We start from the raw sequence: 20,400 nt of genomic DNA, 5'->3' as shown, positions 1-20,400 counted from the left end.
CATCATGTCCATCATGCCTTACTTCATCACGGTGTGCACGGAGCTGGCGGAGCAGCAGGGCCAGGAGCACCAGAACGGCCAGCAGGCCATGTCGCTGGCCATCCTGCGGGTCATCCGCCTGGTGCGCGTCTTCCGCATCTTCAAGCTGTCCAGACACTCCAAGGGGCTGCAGATCCTGGGTCAGACCCTGAAGGCGAGCATGCGCGAGCTGGGCCTGCTCATCTTCTTCCTCTTCATCGGCGTCATCCTCTTCTCCAGCGCCGTGTTCTTCGCCGAGGCGGACGAGCCGGAGTCGCACTTCTCCAGCATCCCGGACGCCTTCTGGTGGGCCGTGGTCACCATGACGACGGTGGGCTACGGCGACATGCGGCCGGTGACGGTCGGCGGGAAGATCGTGGGCTCGCTGTGCGCCATCGCCGGCGTGCTGACCATCGCGCTGCCGGTGCCGGTCATCGTGTCCAACTTCAACTACTTCTACCACCGCGAGACGGACCAGGACCAGTCGTCCCTGAAGGACGAGCCCCACAGCGGCCGGGCGAGTCCCGAGCCGCCGCGCAAAGGGAGCAGGTCGTCGAACAAGTCGCAGGACGCGGAGCCGAACGACGCGTCGGCGGAGAAGGCGAACGTGAAGGCCAACAGCCACACGGACTTGAAGAGGTCCCTTTACGCGTTCTGCCTGGACACGCGGGAGACGGACCTGTAGCCGCGGGAGGAGCAGCAGCTCCGGGCCCGAGTCCTGCACAATGACCCCGTTCATGGCTCCTAAGTCTCCGCACACGGCAGCAGATCAACACATCGCGATCCTCAAGTTTTAAGAGCGACGGGGTTGATTTATAAAAAGCACATTTTAATCCTCCCTCAATCTGGCGAGCGCAACATCCAGAGTGAGATGTGATGGTGAGGAGCAGGACCACGGACGAACCTTCCTCATGACGGATGAGTGCGTTCAGTCGGAGCTGCACTTCACCACGACTCACGAATCATAAAGTCCATATTCAGTTGTGCAACTAAAGAAAAAAGCCAAATTTAGTTCTTCCTCATATCCCTTCCCCACAGTTAGTCGTTATGTTTACATGAACCAGTTGTGTACATATTCCCCATTAGAGGACACACGCCATGAACTGTTGTAGATTTTAAAAAGAATTAAAGAAAAGAAATATAGGTCTATTTTTGGAGTTTCCCTTCACTCAGGTTCTGTCAAAGAAGTGAAACATTTCCTTTCCTCTTCTTTCTAAACGAGAGTTCGATTCGCTCTCGGGACCTAAAGAGACAACAGCAGCCTTGTTTATGCTTTTTAAACTGAAAAGGACATTTGGGGTTTTTTAAAAAAGAAAGAAAGGACCTAATGTGGAAGTACGTTAACTGAAGGAATGACAGCCAAGAGAGGACGTGGAGACGTGGAGACGTGGAGACACGGAGACGTGGAGACGTGGAGACGTGAGGACGTGGAGACGTGGAGACGTGGAGACGTGGAGACGTGAGGACGTGGAGACATGGAGACATGGAGACGTGGAGACGTGGAGACGTGGAGACATGGAGACGTGGAGACATGGAGACGTGAGGACGTGGAGACATGGAGACGTGGAGACATGGAGACGTGAGGACGTGGAGACGTGGAGACGTGGAGACGTGAGGACGTGGAGACGTGGAGACATGGAGACATGGAGACGTGGAGACATGGAGACGTGAGGACGTGGAGACGTGGAGACGTGGAGACGTGAGGACGTGGAGACGTGGAGACATGGAGACGTGGAGACGTGGAGACATGGAGACGTGGAGACGTGGAGACGTGGAGACGTGGAGACATGGAGACGTGGAGACGTGGAGACGTGGAGACATGGAGACATGGAGACGTGGAGACATGAGGACGTGGAGACATGGAGACATGGAGACGTGGAGACGTGGAGACGTGGAGACATGGAGACGTGGAGACATGAGGACGTGGAGACATGGAGACATGGAGACGTGGAGACGTGGAGACATGGAGACGTGGAGACACGGAGACATGGAGACATGGAGACATGAGGACGTGGAGACATGGAGACATGGAGACACGGAGACGTGGAGACGTGAGGACGTGGAGACATGGAGACGTGGAGACATGGAACCAGGTCAGTGACTCCACGTTACCATCCAGGTGTTTTATTTGGTCATGAACTCTCATCTGACTCCAGATGTTCAGCACCAGTTCTGAAGGTACTGAACATCTGGAGGCTCCACACTCCATCATGCATGTGGCAGAAAATGAATAAGGGCATTTATGCAAGAACACATTTCTGCTGCTGTATCTTTAACAATTTTCTGCTCGTTACTTTTTATTTCACACTTAAAAAAAGAGATTGGATGAGTTTGTTTTCTTTGCAGAACAAGCATCACGCTTCACAGATGAAAATACAGTCACATAGCACATCAACAGACGGCGTCTTCGGCCCGTCAGCTGTTTGACGTGCAGAACCACAGACCATGTGCTAGACGACAAATAAGGAAATAGGATGAGGACGATGTTATCAGCATCTCAGGGTTTATGAATGGTTGAAGTACCAACACAAAGGTAACAAGCCGACGCGTTAAGAATGTAGAAGGTTACAGTAAATAGAACGAGAACATCTGCAGAAATCCTTCAACTAGCACAAATATTATTCCAGTCTCAGTAAACGCTACAGAGAGATGAAGATAAATGATCACTGGGTTGTATGAGAACTTGCACCTTTCCCACTACATTGGCTTCAGAAAAGAATTTATTTTTAACCTAATTTATGTAACATGAAACATACATGTCACCACACTTCAACTCAAGACCCACGACGTGGTCGGACATCGTGACTCAGACCCTCCGACTATCTCCACTTCAGTGATGGAGCAGAAACAGAGCAAAGGCCCTGAGAGAAGCCAGCGACGGTCAACGTCGTACCCGGGTCGCTCCACTAATCTCCCACCAGCGAGAGCAGGAGGCCGGAGCGCGTTCGAGCAGAGAGACGCACATGATCCGTAGATCTGCAACAGTTCATGTATGGATGTCCCCGACTACTAAATGAATCCGCAATTATTTTGATTATCGATTAATCGTAAAGTCGTTTTTTGGGGGAAAACAATGAATTATTCTGTGATTTCAGCTTCTTAAATGTGAATCTGTTCTGGGTCTTTCTCTCGTCTGACAAAGAGTCTGAGGACGTCGGATAAAAGATTAGAAAAAGGGAATTTCAGTGATTCACAAAATTCAAGTCCAACCTGAAAATATTATTTGATAATTAATAAATAACCTCATCAATCTCCTCGTCCGTCAGCTCTGTTTCCTTTAACCCCGTTGGATTACATAACTTTTGTTTTTGTCCGCGGTCACCACTGTATGTGGACCTTGTAACCAGGACAACAGTCGTGTCTCTTTTTGCACGATGACAACTGCCGGTGAGCATCAGCTCCGTCGTGTGGAGCACGATTCCTCGAGGCTTCAGCTCCGCCGACACCGCGGCAGCATCTGGACTCAGTCGACCAAGAGCCACATGTACATGTTACGTTAGCATTTATTCATTTCATCTGATTTCACTGGGTTGATTACAGCCTCCATCACATCTCCCTCTTTGTGTGTGTGTATATATATATATATATATATATATATATATGTATATATAGACGCCGTGCAGGCTGCTCCTCATGAATTCCACACTTTGGTTTGGTCTGTTTAGAGAATCACACACGAGTTAAACACACTGCAGATAGATTTTCCAATTTCCTTCCTATTTACATTCTATACTGTCGGTTCCGTTCCTCAGACACAGACGGAGTGGCAGATGTGAAAGCGAATATATATGTTAATTGTGGCTAAAGGCAACGTGAGCGTCAACAAAGCCAAATGTTCACATTCACCAACAACACATGGAGCGACAGGAGCATCAAGAGGGAGGCTCCAGGACACTGGGACCCAGGCAACACTAAAGATTCACAAACCCCTCGGCTGCACGTGACTTGTGCTTATTTGTAGCTCAGGTGCATGGTTTTTTAATGTTCCTATTTTTTTGCAAATTGAAAATGAAGATACTTTAGATAAGATCTCGTCTTCAAGAGGCTGTAAATTCTTTTTGGTTCCGGTGATGTGAAGTTCAACGCCACAGTTCAGAGGCTCTGAAGTGCAAATCCATCGTGGTTGTCCACACACCTTTGGCCGTGCAGTTTAACCTCTATAATGTTTTTATCACTGTCACCTATTCGTTGCCGTTTGGTCTCATCAGACTAAACTGCTCCACAGCCGTTTGTCATTGGCCAGATGTAACGACCACGAGCCCCCGGGACGCCGTCCAGTACTCGGGCCTCTTGTTTGTAGAGCCGCAGCCGCCTGGTAAACTGGTAAACTGGCGTCCGCTCGTCAGAAACCAATTAGAGGAGGGAGTCTGCTGCTGTCGCTGTCGTCGAGGGAGACGTGTAAAAAGACAAACGTGAACAATCTGAGGAGAGTTTTTCCTGTAGATCGTCTGATGTGGAGCTCGAGGCTTCCTGTAGTTGTGGGGAGGTAAAGGGAAAGAGGGACGGTTGTCCAATTCATACAGTGTGTCAATCAGAAATGTCAGATTTTCAAGCAGCATGAAGTGACTGTGTTAGATTTAGATCCGAATCGTTGAGCTCATGTCATTTCCTCTGTTGGAGTCAGACCCAGCGAGTTGAAGAGGAGTCGAGCTGTGGATCAGTTAGAAAGACTTCGACCTCAATGAAAACCCAGCGTCTGTGTCCGATGTCCAGCAGGACGGTTGTAAGGTATCGAGAATTCAGAGTTTGGTGTGATTTGTTTCAGTTCAGTGGATGGTTGGAATCTCTCTGTGGTCGCTCTCAGTAATCCTTCAGGGACGGGACCAGGCCTTTGTTAGCAGACAGCATGTAGCATAGCTCCTCTGGTCCTTGTGTCTCAAAGCCTGAGACACAAACACTGATCGTTGACGCTGGGTGTTGTTGTCAGGCGACTTTACAGACAACATCTCCAAAACTCAACACAAATCTTCTATGACACCATGTTGTACCTAACATTACGCCAGCAGGACCTGGTCATGAGGAGATGACTCATCAATCAGTTAAAGGGTTGAGTCATTAACACGGTACAGAACCAGCATCAGATCCCCAGAGCCACAGTGACGTCTCGCTCTTTTTCTTTCTTTCAAGTTGAAGTCATAAAGATTCTTTTCCATCATGTGTCGTCGGACCTTAAAAGCCTCGACAGCGGATTTGAGCCTCAACTTTTAAGCTGTGACCTCAAAAAAAGTTGGAATAGATTAAAAACAAACTTTGCATGTCAACAGAACGGACCGCTCGCTGCCGTCGGGCTGATTGACGTGTCGTTTCCCTGCGAGATGGTTTGTACGTATCCATGACTAATCCAAACGGCTCGTAATCTCGCGGCCTGTGCCTCCTCCACATAAATAAACACACATAGAAAGTACAGTATTTACATGCGATGCATTATCGTGGTTCTATTTTTACCCTCATGAAAGCATTTAATCCGGGGGCGTCTCATGCTCTGCGTGACAGGGGAGCGAACCCAAGGAGGAATTGTGATGAGCCGCTGCAGCTCCTCAAACCCGTCGGCCGCGATTAGGACGATTGAAACGTGACTGTCAGAGTTCATGTTGTGGCACTCGGCTGGAAATAGCTGCGTGAAGGTCGTGGGGTCGACGCAGGCTCGGGTTTGTGGAACGTGAAGTCAGAGAGACGAGGATGACATTTTTCCCAAAAACGTCGACGGGGGCGAGTTGATTAGCGTGAGCTTCTTTCTGCAGCTCTACTGACTCGGATAACCCCCTGCTCCACTCGGCACAGGCTGGAAGAGCTGCGAGCAGGAGGAGCAGGGCGATGAGGACGTTACATAACACACACACACACACACACACACACGCACACACACACACAGACACACACACACACACACACACACACACAGACACACACACACAGACACACACACACAGACACACACACACACACACACACACACGCACACACACACACAGACACACACACACACACACACACACACAGACACACACACACAGACACACACACACACACACACACACACAGACACACACACACACACACACACACACACGCACAGACACACACACACACACACAGACACACACACACACACACACACACAGACACACACACGCACAGACACACACACACACACACACGCAGCCTCGGTCCTCAGCTGCAGCCTCCACTGTTGCTCGACAAATGTCGGAAAGCGGCGAGGGAGCAAAGATGTGACTGAGCTCGTCCTGGCAAACGACGTGGACGACGGGGAGACGGCTTTTCAAAAGTGTCTGAAGCTTTTAGGAAAAAATATCTGTGAAATGACAACGAGCCGATGATGATGATGAGGAGGATGATGATGATGATGAGGAGGATGATGATGATGATGATGAGGAGGATGATGATGAGGAGGATGATGATGATGATGATGACGATGAGGAGGAGGATGATGATGATGATGACGATGAGGAGGAGGATGATGATGAGGAGGATGATGATGATGATGATGACGATGAGGAGGAGGATGATGATGAGGAGGATGATGATGAGGAGGATGATGATGAGGAGGATGATGATGATGATGATGACGATGATGATGATGATGAGGAGGATGATGATGATGATGATGACGATGATGATGATGACGATGAGGAGGAGGATGATGATGAGGAGGATGATGATGATGATGATGAGGAGGATGATGATGACGATGATGATGATGATGAGGAGGATGATGATGATGAACACTGTTTCTAAGAGGCATCATCCAGCCTGTGGGCGTCGGCCTTGGTCACGCTCCTTCAGGTGCATTCTGGTCCGAACTGGAGCGGCGACCTTGATGAGTTCTACATTGTTCAGAAGCTTTTAGTCTGTTGACTCGTGGAGTTCAGTGTCTTTCTCACAAAAGCTCCAACTCCAAAATATGCACAAAAAACGACACAGTTCAAACACAAAGATGGAAACAAAAGTGTCGAGTTCAGGTTTGAGTCCGGAAACGGTTGCAAAACGTTAAATGGACTTCACGTCTCCGTCAGAGACAATTTAGAGTTGACATTTTTCTGCAATTTGGAGATTTTCAGAGGAACTTGTCATGTGTGACACCACAGCGATGGATGTATTGATTGACAGCAGGATGTAGTCAGTCACAGTACAGGAGGTTCTGGGCCGCAGGTCGAACGCCAGGCTGAAGCAGTGACGGAGCTGCGTGATGTCACGAGCAGCAGAGCATTAAGATTCAGCTTTAAGCTCCGTCGCTTCCATACATCAGCTGAAAGTAGTTCACGTGTCAGATAATGAAAGGATGGGAAGTGTAGCAGTGTCAGGTCTAATACTCTGACGTGTTCTTCTACTCGTTGTAAAAGGATTAATAGTTCATACAATAAACTTCTTTATTGTAATAATATGGGGGAAACATAAAGCTAACGAGCCAGATGGTTGGTTCTTCAGGACCATCTGGAGCAGGAACTAAAAGAAACAACTTGGGAGCTGATTGGATGAAACCATGTGTCAGTCATCTCACGTCTGGTCGGGTCCACCTCATGGAACTATATGTGGTGAAACATGCTTCAAACCAGAACAAACCTTGAAGACAGTGAACGCAGCTCCTCCACTCAGTAATCTGAAGACGACGTGGTGAAGTTCACTACGTCCTCGTGTCGGTTATTAAAAGACGAGCACGTCGAGAGTAAAGAGGGAAGCGACACCCCCTCGTTCGTGTGTGATAATTGAAGGTTTTCAGACGAGCTGCTCAGCTGGCTCGAGGTCTGTGACGTGGAAATGTAAGACTCACATGAGCTTATGTAACCTAATTGTTTCGCCTGCGAGCAGCTCACTTTACTTTACACTGGAGGAGAAAAACAAACATGGCGAGTGGATTCATCAAATACACGTGAACTTCCTCTGGAAAAATGCTAATGAACCCGTCCGCCGCTAATTTCACACATGGAAACATCAACTCCTCTCCAGTGACTCACGCCGACTAATGAACAAATATGGAATTCAAACAGACGGATTCTGGATCGTGCTCGGAGGAATGTGAACACATGACAGAGATGAAACTATGAAACAAGCGGTTGAGGATATTTACCTTTGTGTTTAACTGGATCCAACTGTTGGAACCTCACGGCCTGAGGAGGATGTAAACATTGAAGCTGCAGTGTGTAATATTCAGAAGAACTTATTCACAGAAATGTCATATTTTGTCCATAACTCTGTTCATACATGAGTTAGATATAGTTCATGAGGTGGAGCGACCTCCGTGAGTCTCCATGTTTCTACGTCCTGTTGAATACACTTGTTGAACTAAACGTCCAGAACACGTCGCGTTCACGTTGAACTTTCAGACGCTGAGATTGAATCGGAGGTGCGGCACCATAAAGTGTCCCCCGTCGGTCGCTCGGTTGGTTGCGGTTTAGCAACTTTACCACCAGATGTCGCCAGAAGATTAAAAAGATTTAAGATATGAATTTAAAAACCAACAAGATCTGAAAAGTGTCTCGTAAAAATGTGACTTCAAACTAAAACATTATTAAAGACAGCAGAGCGCATTTTGAGGCTGATGTGTATAAACTTAAGATTCATATTTATATAGTAAAGAGAGGGAGAGAGAGAGAGAGGGAGAGGGAGGGAGAGAAAGAGGGAGAGAGAAATCAAATAAGCAGAAAACAAGCGAACAAAGAGGAAACGTTATCTAACCACGAACCAGACAAACCAACTGAATGCAAACGTTTCCACATGAGCGGCCGCTGACATCTTCTTCTGCATCATCTGCTGCGAGAGCAGCGACGTAACCTCCTGCCGACGGGCAGAGCAGCACCTTCAGTGCTGATGATGAGGATGATGATGATGATGAGGATGATGAGGATGAGGATGAGGATGAGGATGAGGATGATGGTGATGGTGATGATGATGGTGATGGTGATGATGATGGTGATGGTGATGATAGTGATGGTGATGATGATGATGGTGATGGTGATGATGATGATGATGATGATGATGATGATGATGGTGATGATGATGATGATGGTGATGATAGTGATGGTGATGATGATGATGGTGATGGTGATGATGATGATGATGGTGATGATGATGATGATGATGATGATGATGATGATGATGATGGTGATGATGATGATGATGGTGATGATGATGGTGATGATGATGATGGTGATGATAGTGATGATGATGATGATGATGATGATGATGGTGATGATGGTGATGATGATGATGATGGTGATGATTATGATGATGATGATGGTGGTGATGATGATGATGGTGATGATAGTGATGGTGATGATGATGATGATGGTGATGATGATGATGACGACGATGATGATGATGATGATGATGATGATGGTGATGATGATGATGATGGTGATGATGATGATGATGGTGATGATGATGATGATGATGATGGTGATGATGATGATGATGGTGATGGTGATGATAGTGATGGTGATGATGATGATGGTGATGGTGATGATGATGATTATGATGATGGTGATGATAGTGATGGTGATGATGATGATGGTGATGGTGATGATGATGATTATGATGATGGTGATGATGATGATGGTGATGATGATGATGATGGTGATGATGATGATGATGATGATGGTGATGATGATGATGATGGTGATGGTGATGATAGTGATGGTGATGATGATGATGGTGATGGTGATGATGATGATTATGATGATGGTGATGATGATGATGGTGATGATGGTGATGATGATGATGATGATGATGATGATGGTGATGGTGATGATGATGATGATGATGATGATGATGATGATGATGGTGATGATAGTGATGGTGATGATGATGATGGTGATGGTGATGATAGTGATGATGATGATGATGATGATGATGATGATGATGATGATGGTGATGATGATGATGATGGTGATGATGATGATGATGATGATGATGATGATGATGATGGTGATGGTGATGATAGTGATGGTGATGATGATGATGGTGATGGTGATGATGATGATTATGATGATGGTGATGGTGATGATGGTGATGATGATGATGATGATGATGGTGATGGTGATGATGATGATGATGATGATGATGATGATGATGGTGATGATGGTGATGATAGTGATGGTGATGATGATGATGGTGATGGTGATGATAGTGATGGTGATGATGATGATGATGGTGATGATGATGGTGATGATGACCCCTCAGGGGGCCACTGCCTGCAGCCAATCAGATATCAGAGAACGTTCTAGTGTTCGTCTCTTTGATTCTCTGCCAACTGAGGCTTGGTTGTGTTTTCATGCTGCTACGAGATATGACAGAATATGAGATGCTTCACTCTTTTATCTCTCTGCTGTTTTTTCGTTTTGTACATTTAATTAGAGCTGCGACAGTTAATCGATTAGTAATCAAGTACTAAATAAATCGGCTACTATTTTGATAATAGATTTCCGTTTGTTGAATGTGAATCCCTCACACACTATAAACTGTATTTGTTAGATTTGTGACAAATAGAAACAAATCTATCTTTAACTCATTTCTTCAGTATTATGGCCCTAATATGACGTCAGAACTTACGTCCATGTTTTTTTCCTTTTCCAAATGAATGGAACGTAAACATATGTTTGGTTTTAAGGTTCAACTGTACATTAGATGACCGGAACAATCAGAAGTTATGAAGTTATGAAGTTAGGAGTTTGTCACCTTCGACAGTGTGAGGACGGACGCAGGTCGGAGCAGCTGGACTCTGAGTCTTGCGGAGACGTGACCGAGACATGACGTCGACCCCGAGGCTCGTGTGACTCGCCTGCGAGTCGCCGTCCACACGGATCTGTCGCTGCGGCGGCGTTTGGCAGGAACCGCGTCACGAGTTGTCTTTGACCAAAAGGTCGAGCTGAGGCGGATCTTTTGTTCCTCCATCCCGAGCGTCGCCTTGTGTAACATCTGGATGAATTCATGGAGCTGTGATCTCTGTGAACACGACGCGGTAACGTGATGATGCGGTTCACGTTCGATCCCCCGTGCACGTGACCCCTGCGTTCGGCCGGACGGTCGACCCCCCTCGCTGGACCCGGGGTCTATTTTTAGGGGCCTGAAGAGGGAAAATCCTGTTTGGTTACTCACAGACGAGGAGGCACGAGTGCGTCACATGACGCCGTGTCCTTCAGTGGCACGTTCGACTCCATGTGCCACATCAGCCGCGCACGAACGCACAGATTTAATTACTCAGTAATAATATTCGCCACGACTCACCCGAGATATAAACAGACGACGACGTGAGTGTGGGTGTGTTGTGCTGTTGTAGTAACCAGAGCGGAGCTGCTGTTGGTGTCACAGCCGCTGACACAGGAGGCGATGAGGTCACATGCTCCCAGCTGCCAATCACTTTGGATTTCATCGACGCCTCACAGATGTGTGTCAGCGCTGGCATCAGCACAACGATGAACGCAGCTTTGTCTTCATACCAGATTCATACAAGAAGTGGAGTTGATTCAACACTACGATCACTTGGTGTTCGTCATACTTTGTATCAGTGAGAGTTTGGTGTTTACACTGTTGATCGATCTGATCCATGATTCAGATCGAACACGTCGGTGCTCTCGAGCCCACAGCTACTAGAGATGAACGATGGCGGCGTCACGGCGCAGACGCCAGCGTTTGTGTGCGTTCACATCTCAAACGTTCGTCTCTGGTGCGTCGGTTGTGACGGGACGAGGAGGAAACGTCGAGCAGCTGATACGGAAACATAGCCACGTTAGCATGTTAGCATTCACAGAACGGGCCTGAATCTGTTCATTACAGACCGTGTGTGCGTGGTGAAGCTAACCTAAGCTAACAGCGTTAGCCGGTGTGGATCCTGTGACGCGTCGGTTCATGGCTGTTACACAAGCGCCGGGTGATTTATTGAGTCGGGGCCTCGACAACGATAAGGAATAAATCTTTGTGTTTCAAAACTTCCATATCATGAGCTGAAAATAACAATTTAAATCCATCGGAGACGGGATTTTATAGTTCACTCTCCTTGTTTTGGGGCAACTTCTCCAGTGAAGAGGCTCGATGAGGCTTCAACCCGTCAGGCCGGATTAACGTCACCGAGGGATGTGAGGAGGATGTAATCTCCAACGTGCCCCTCGCTAATTCAACTTATCGTTTTGGGCGACGTCTTAGCGCGGGGGAGTCACGGGACTCGAGTTCACATCTTCACATCAAACCTTCCCAGGTTCTAACCCACATTGATATTATGAAGCGGAATACGTCTCCTTCTATTCTTTTATCGCTGGCGTCTATATTCGGGCTCCACCGACGTCGTCTGGTTCGAAGACGTGTACGTGTGACACTGCGACAGCTGACGCCTCCTCTCACTGTCACGTTTTCCCATAATTCCTCTCCACGCAGGAAACAGCCGCCAGACTTTCCGTGGATTACGTAGGTCGGGTGTGAAAACAGATTGGATACGGTCAATTCAGACGTCAGATTTGAGACGTGTGTCGCTGAGGTCTGATTTGTGCACAGATCCTTTTTTAAAACTGCGCTCGTGTCGCTGCAAAAGTCACAAAAACACTTAGGGGCTAAGTCGAGGCGGCGCTGTGCTGACTGAAGCTGAAACCTCCCCGCTGGGATTTGCAGTGTCTGTTATTAAGTACATAATGCTGAGCGCTTCGTGATCCGCCGGCACATCCTCGCAGCCCGAGGTCAGCGAGGGTCTGCGGTGGAACACATCACCACGGCTGCAGCTCCGTGGTTCTTTCAGATCAATGTGTGTGAAAGCTGCAGAGAAGAGTGATTATGATCAATATCTTCTCTGTGTCACGTCAGAATGTTGTGGCTCGTGGGAACCACATGTTCCACCGATCGTCTCTTCCTGTTGTGGCTAAAACTGAATATGACATTTGACTGTTTCCAGCGTTATGAGCTGTGAGGCAGAGTGAATGAGTTCATAGATACATAATAGACTGAAATACATTTCAGAGTAACTGTTTATTGTTTTAAAATGTATTATTATTATTTCTACTGTAGAAAAATATGTCATCATTATTCTAGTTGCATGGCAACAGGTCACTCATACTCAATAAGAATCGATGACCTTCAGCCGCCACTTATCATTATGAAAAATAGAACAACAACAACATGTTTGAAAGTCAAGGTTGGAGATTTTATTGCAAACTCAACATTTTCTGCATGGAATTTAGTAACCACGGCAACCGAGAATAAATCATAAATAGGGATGGAACCCAATGAAGAAATTAAACAAGCTGCAGCTGACGGCAGAAACACACACACACACACACACACACACACACACACACACACACACACACACACACACACACACACACAGTTTCTATATTGAATCTGTTTTGCGTCGTACGTCACCTTCACTGTTAAAACCGACCGGAGGGAATCGAGTCGCAGCAGCGTCCAAATGTCTCCGCTTCATCTTAATATGTGAAAAATCACATCTGCAGAAGTCAAACTAAGAAAAGAGAAAATCAATCCCTTCTCTTTTAATCTGGGTGATAACACAAACAAAATGAATCCATCAGATGATAATATATGAACAAGACGATGTGGACAAAAGAGTCTCGGCCTCTTTCTCTCGGACGAAGAGACAGAAAATGTCCCAGACACCAGAAGAGAAACGCTGCGGCTCCACCTGGTGGTTCGTGAGTCACAGGACAAACTGCTGCAGGAGGAACTCGGATCCTTCTGTGAAAGTACACAACCGCGTAGAAGTTCTCCTGCTTTTAAAGTCATAAAGTGCACGATTATTATTCCGTCATTCACAGAAAACCTCAGTCGCGGTCGTTTGATTCCATCACAGGAGAGAAACACGAGGCTGCAGGCAATAACTTTCACCATCAGACGATTGTGTTTTAGAATATGGGGACTGCGTTCTTTTTGCGATTAGGCTTTAACATGCAGGGAAATATATTTATGAGTTGTGGTGCAAGAAATATACAAAATAAGAGAAAACAGAGGTCAGATTTATTCTGAAATCAAACTTTTGAGGAGAAACTGAAATCTGCTGTCTGACGACAACAGAGACGGGGTTGAGAAGGTCCATGTGCAGTGCATGATGGGAAGTTTTAAACCTTGAGAGCAGCCTCAGCTAACGGCTAATTCAGAAACAACAAGCTCCCGAACCTTCTCTCTGCACTTCAGTTTACTTTCCCGACTACAATCAATTTAAATGACCTACGCTATTTGTACCATTGACTAAAAGGCTTGAACCTCAAATCTGGTTTGTATCCTCCGACTTGCGATTGGTCAAAGACAATTCGAACATCATGAAGTGTTGATTTGCGTCCGTGTGTCCAGGTCTTAGCAGTCGCTGCCTCCGACGTCCGTCCAACATCCATCCATCGTCTACCGCTTCATCCACTTACGGGTCGCGGGGGCTGGAGCCAATCCCAGCTGACATTGGGCGAGAGGCCAAAGAGACAAACGACTATTCACTCTCACATTCACACTTGAAATTGCTTCCTACGTCTCTGGTGGAAAAGCAACAGAATAAATTCAGAACATTTTTGACGTGGTAGTGATGAGGTCATGACAGGTCACAGGCTTCCATGTCTCACTTTGTGGCAGTGCCTCATTGCGTTTGTCCCGTCCGAGGCCACGCTCGCTCCTCGTGGCGAGGGCGAAGTGAAGGAGGGAAAGTTCTCCTGCCTGCTGGATTTGGCCCAGCGGGCTGCTGCTGCATATGCTGCAGTGGATTACACTGATCCAACTTAATGCCTAAGACCATGCAATCATTCATAACTACAGGAGCCGTCGAGGGCACAGCCGTGGACGCTCCCGCGCCATCTGCCGCTGCGGGCGGGATTAACTTCGAGGAAGATGTTGGGAAAGGTGGGGGGTGGGAGGACTCATGGGACGTACAGACCCCGAGCGGTCGACCACTGTGCAGAAAACCACCCAACATGTCAGATTCCAACGTCTTACCAGAACCTCACACGTCAGTCTCTGTGAGAAGCAGACAAGTGCTGATTATGAAGCACAGGTTTAGATTAGTGGATTCATTTCTTTATAATAAACTGCAGCTGTAGAGTAAAAGTAATCCATGAAAACTACAATATTTCACTCTGGAATGTGGAAATATTAATTTACTCAACACTGTTTTAAACCATTTGATGTCGTCTGGCATCTGGAGAGAGACGATAAACTTGTGTCCTTGGTTTGTTCCTGTCTCCACAGAGAGTCGACCCCCTGCCCTCCAACCATCGGGACTCGACCCCCTGCCCTCCGACCAACAGGAGTCGACCCTCTGCCCTCCGACCAACGGGAGTCGACCCCCTGCCCTCCAACCATCGGGAGTTGACCCCCTGCCCTCCGACCATCGGCCTCCGACCAACGGGAGTCGACCCCCTGCCCTCCGACCAACGGGAGTCGACCCCCTGCCCTCCAACCATCGGGACTCGACCCCCTACCCTCCGACCAACAGGAGTCGACCCTCTGCCCTCCGACCAACGGGAGTCGACCCCCTGCCCTCCGACCATCGGGAGTCGACCCCCTGCCCTCCAACCATCGGGAGTCGACCCCCTGCCCTCCGACCATCGGCCTCCGACCAACGGGAGTCGACCCCCTGCCCTCCGACCATCGGCCTCCGACCAACGGGAGTCGACCCCCTGCCCTCCGACCAACGGGAGTCGACCCCCTGCCCTCCGACCATCGGCCTCCGACCAACGGGAGTCGACCCCCTGCCCTCCGACCATCGGCCTCCGACCAACGGGAGTCGACCCCCTGCCCTCCGACCAACGGGAGTCGACCCCCTGCCCTCCGACCATCGGCCTCCGACCAACGGGAGTCGACCCCCTGCCCTCCGACCATCGGCCTCCGACCAACGGGAGTCGACCCCCTGCCCTCCGACCAACGGGAGTCGACCCCCTGCCCTCCGACCAACGGGAGTCGACCCCTGCATCCGGACACAAAAGAACTGCTACCACCCTTCTTTGGAACTTTGTGCCTTCAAACAAAATTCATCAGTGATACTTCTGAAGCTTGTTTTTGTTTCTTTTTGCTGCAGGACAGAGGGAACGTCGGCCGGATGTGGGAGGCCGCGGATCGAGCTGCTGTGTCTCTCTGGAGAAAGAAAAAAATAATAATCTAACGGAACCAGGACAAATGCAACTTCTGATCATTTTAACATTTTTCTACAACTCGTGTCAGTGGTTTTACTTCGTATCAGAAGAAAATCCCTTTCTGTGCAATATCAGTCGATATATTTACGTGGCGTTGTCGTGTGGACGTAGACTTTGGACAAACTTTTTGGTTTATTTTTGTAACGATGTTTTCCTGATTTCTATTTTTCTAGAACAAAAAGACAGATGAGGGGAGAATAATAATAACATATAACCATCTGAATACGTTAAAAGGAGCGAGGACGTTTGGTTGTTGCTCAAAAAGACGATTTGTTCAAGTTCCGTTTCCTCAACACGAATCCCGTCCTGCTCCATCCGGGGCCCAAAGCCATAGCCTGTCTCAGACGCACCAGGCACTTGAACACACCGCGCTCCCTGAACAACAGCAAGATGCATTCAGGGTCTCACCGTCTGGGACCGACGCCACGCTCGCTCCTCTCGTCAGCTCACTTCAGCTGTCGGACTCTTTTGTTCAGGGGCTTGAATCTGAAGTATTTCGTTTCTCTACCTTTGTGTGGCCTGTTCTTCTCGCTGTTATTTTGTACTTCCTCCTACATATCAGTCAAGCAACTGTAAGTGACATAAGTGCACGTCGGAGAGAATGAATGAATGAATGAATGAATGAACGAGTTGGTGCCAGAACGGGAGGTGAAATACTGTAAATTCTCAAATAAACGACAGACGACAGGTGTCAGAAGAAAAAGTCAGGACCAAATTAAATGATGTGGAAAAAAATAGACATAGCAACAAACCAAACAACACTTGGATTTCTCATTCTGTTTTGTGTAAAATGAACAAACAGGAGTTTGCTCGCTAATCTCACATGTTTCTTGAAAATATTATCTAAATACAATCTTTGAAAAACATCTGGAATCACTCAACAACACCTGCTGCTGTTTGAAGGTATTTCAGAGCCTCTTCTTATAATATGGATGAAAAACATATATCACATCTGTTGCCCAATTCAGAGCAAATGAACCGATCCAAACAAGGCGGTAGCTATAGCAACTACATATCTCAGCTTTTATGACATGGAGCAAGATCTTAAAGTTCTGTTGTATTTCTATATTGATGTTCATTTCTTTAACTCTACATTTTAATACACAATAATATTTTTATTTAATGAATCATCTCTCGTATCGAGCAGAGACTTTATTATGGATCAGCGGAACGAGTTGTTGAGCGACAGAGAAGTAAAGAGACACATGATCTTAATAATATCGAGTCTCTGTTCATAATAATACTTATTTATACAACAAACCGCGTTTAACCGCCGCGGGTCGGTTCGCGTCGCCAAAGTCAATCGGAGTGAGACCTCCTGTTCCCGGAGGATCCCGGAAGACGACGAGCGGCGAGTCGGTCCGGGATCCGACCGACTGGACGTGCGACACCGGCAGGGGAAGGAACCGTCCCGCTCCCGGGTCCCGGTCCCGGTCCCGGTCCCGGTCCCAGGTCCCAGGTCCCAGGTCCCGGGTCCCGGGTCCCGCTCCCGCCTCTTCCTCGGACCGTCGCGAGGGTCCGCGCCATATTTTCTTTTTTCAAATCAGCCAATCATCAGGCTTAGGAGAGGTCGACGTCATGAGGGGGCGTGTCCTTGGAAAGGCAGCTCGGAGGTATGTTTCCGCGACCAAGAGGGAGCTCGTTCATTGGTTTGCTGTTTGCGCATGCGTGTTGTCCAAGGCCTCGGACACTGTGCTGTTCACACTACGTGACTCTCCAGTCACAGAGATCGAGTGGCCGACGTCTGGGATCCGACTCAGGACAATGAACTACGTTAAGAATCAAACCAATGTTTTTAGATTTGGTGAATTCAATGTTAACTTCCTATCCACTGTTAATTGACCTCAGGGGAAACGTCATGAGGTCTAAGGTGAAGAGGAGAACTGATGGACTTAGGACAAGTCGACAGCTGCTCAGAGAATCCGTCGTCATGTGACGTCGTGGTGAAACGACACATTTAGAAGATGAACTACAAAAACCTCAGTGGCTCCATCAGCATGTTTCAGTGTTTTATGATTCATATGTAACAGTTACTGACATCTGGGTCATATTCATATTCATACTCTTCTTCTTCTTCTACAGATTGAATCGTTTACGTTCGTTCATGACGCGTCACGTTAAATATCTTTGTGAATTGTGGGTCCATATCTCCGTCCTCTCACAGGAAGCTCCAGTGTGTCCTGCTGAAGGAGACAGGAGAGGAAGCGTGACGCCACTTTCCTCAACGCTTAGAGAATCTGAACATCATCATAGTTCCTCCTCGACAATACTTAGACGAAATAGATTATAACTATCACATGAAATGACCTGTTTCAAATGAAGGTTGGTTCTTTGGTTCTTTGAGAATTTACAGTGGTTCCGGTTCTAAGTGTTTCGACCCTGTTTCCTTCTTCTGCCGTCGTGAGTCGTCGTGTTCCGTGTGAATCCTCCAAGCTGCTAATCCTGTACTGTGGAGATCAAACATGTCCAAGCCTCATCCCTCGAGTCCCACACATCCTCCACCAGCCCTCACACACACACACACACACACACACACACACACACACTCACACGCACACACACACACACACACACACACACACACACACACACTCACATGCACACACACACACACACAAACACACACACTCACACGCACACAAACACTCACACACACACACAAACACACACACACAAACACACACACTCACACGCACACAAACACACACACACACACACACACACACACACACACACACACTCACACGCACACACACACACACACACACAAACACACACACTCACACGCACACAAACACACACACACACACACACACACACACACACACACTCACACGCACACACACACACACACACACACACACACACACACACACACACACAAACACACACACTCACACGCACACAAACACTCACACACACACACACACACACACACACACACACACACACACACACACACACTCACACGCACACGCACACAAACACTCACACACACACACACACACACACACACTCACACGCACACACACACACACACACACACACACACACACACACAAACACACACACACAAACACACACACACACACGCACACTCACACGCACACTCACACGCACACACACACACACACACACGCACACACACGCACACACACTCACACGCACACACACACACACACACACACACACACACACACACACACACACACACACACACGTCAGAGGCTTCATCAGCACATTGATTTCAGTGAAACGCACCAGTGTCGACTCAGTTTGTGTCTTTTAGGGAATCGTCACTTTCCCTCCAACAGGTTTCAGTGTCGTCGTTTCATTACTTCCTGTTTCATACAGTACAGCACGTGGTCGAAAGCATGTGGACACCAAACCTCCAAGAACGTGTCATTTTAAATCCGTGTGCATCATTATGATGATCTGAAAGATCCTCTAAGATATTAGAGGCTCTGAAAATTACTGCTTCATTATCAACAGACACGTGGACGTCTATGAATTATCTGCGATCGCTGGGTAACAATTCATCAACTGGTGAAAATATCCTGTTATTCCCAGTTCTTCTTTTATCCCACATGGACACGACGATGATGATGATGAGGATGATGAGGATGAGGATGAGGATGAGGAGGATGATGAGGATGAGTATGATGATGATGATGAGTATGATGATGATGATGAGGATGAGGATTATGATGATGACGATGATGAGGATTATGATGATGATGACGATGAGGATGATGATGAGGATGATGATGAGGATGAGGAGGATGAGGATGATGATGAGGATAATGATGAGGATTATGATGATGATGATGAGGATGAGTATGATTATGAGGATGAGGATGATGATGAGGATGAGTATGATGATGAGGATGAGGATGATGATGAGGATGAGTATGATGATGAGGATGATGATGAGGATTATGATGATGATGATGATGAGGATGAGGATTATGATGATGAGGATGATGATGAGGATGAGGATTATGATGATGATGAGGATGAGTATGATGATGAGGATGATGATGAGGATGAGTATGATGATGAGGATGATGATGAGGATGAGTATGATGATGAGGATGATGATGACGATGAGGATTATGATGATGATGATGATGATGACGATGAGGATGATGATGGTGATGATTTTCCACGGTAGCGAGCGACCTGTTGGAAGATCGTCTGTGCTGCAAAGTCGTCGTCGTGGTCACGAGAAGTTCAGACGTTAGTTTGAAGT

The 20,400-nt window shown here is 47.5% G+C and overlaps 2 protein-coding genes across 2 annotated transcripts in view; both read left to right on the top strand.

Annotated features, from left to right (window-relative positions):
• Positions 1–1,443, top strand: part of LOC118292152 (potassium voltage-gated channel subfamily A member 1) — a 2,808-nt gene extending 1,365 nt beyond the window's left edge. Inside the window, exon 1 of the mRNA XM_035620875.2 lies at positions 1–1,443. This exon is cut by the window's left edge and continues 1,365 nt beyond it. Within this exon, the coding sequence (XP_035476768.2) occupies positions 1–703 (703 nt within the window). The 3' untranslated portion in view covers positions 704–1,443.
• A 578-nt stretch (positions 1,444–2,021) lies between these two features.
• LOC118292163 (basic proline-rich protein-like) lies at positions 2,022–18,157 on the top strand. The gene is made up of 2 exons (XM_047336366.1): positions 2,022–2,111; positions 15,205–18,157. The coding sequence occupies exons 1-2, from the start codon at positions 2,022–2,024 to the stop codon at positions 15,994–15,996; spliced, it is 882 nt and encodes a 293-aa protein (XP_047192322.1). The 3' UTR covers positions 15,997–18,157.
• Positions 18,158–20,400: the final 2,243 nt, after the last annotated feature.

This window comes from Scophthalmus maximus, chromosome 12, assembly GCF_022379125.1.
Source record: "Scophthalmus maximus strain ysfricsl-2021 chromosome 12, ASM2237912v1, whole genome shotgun sequence".
NCBI lineage: Eukaryota > Metazoa > Chordata > Actinopteri > Pleuronectiformes > Scophthalmidae > Scophthalmus > Scophthalmus maximus.
Note: the sequence above shows the minus strand (reverse complement) of the source record. Positions and strands in the feature narration are given on the sequence as shown.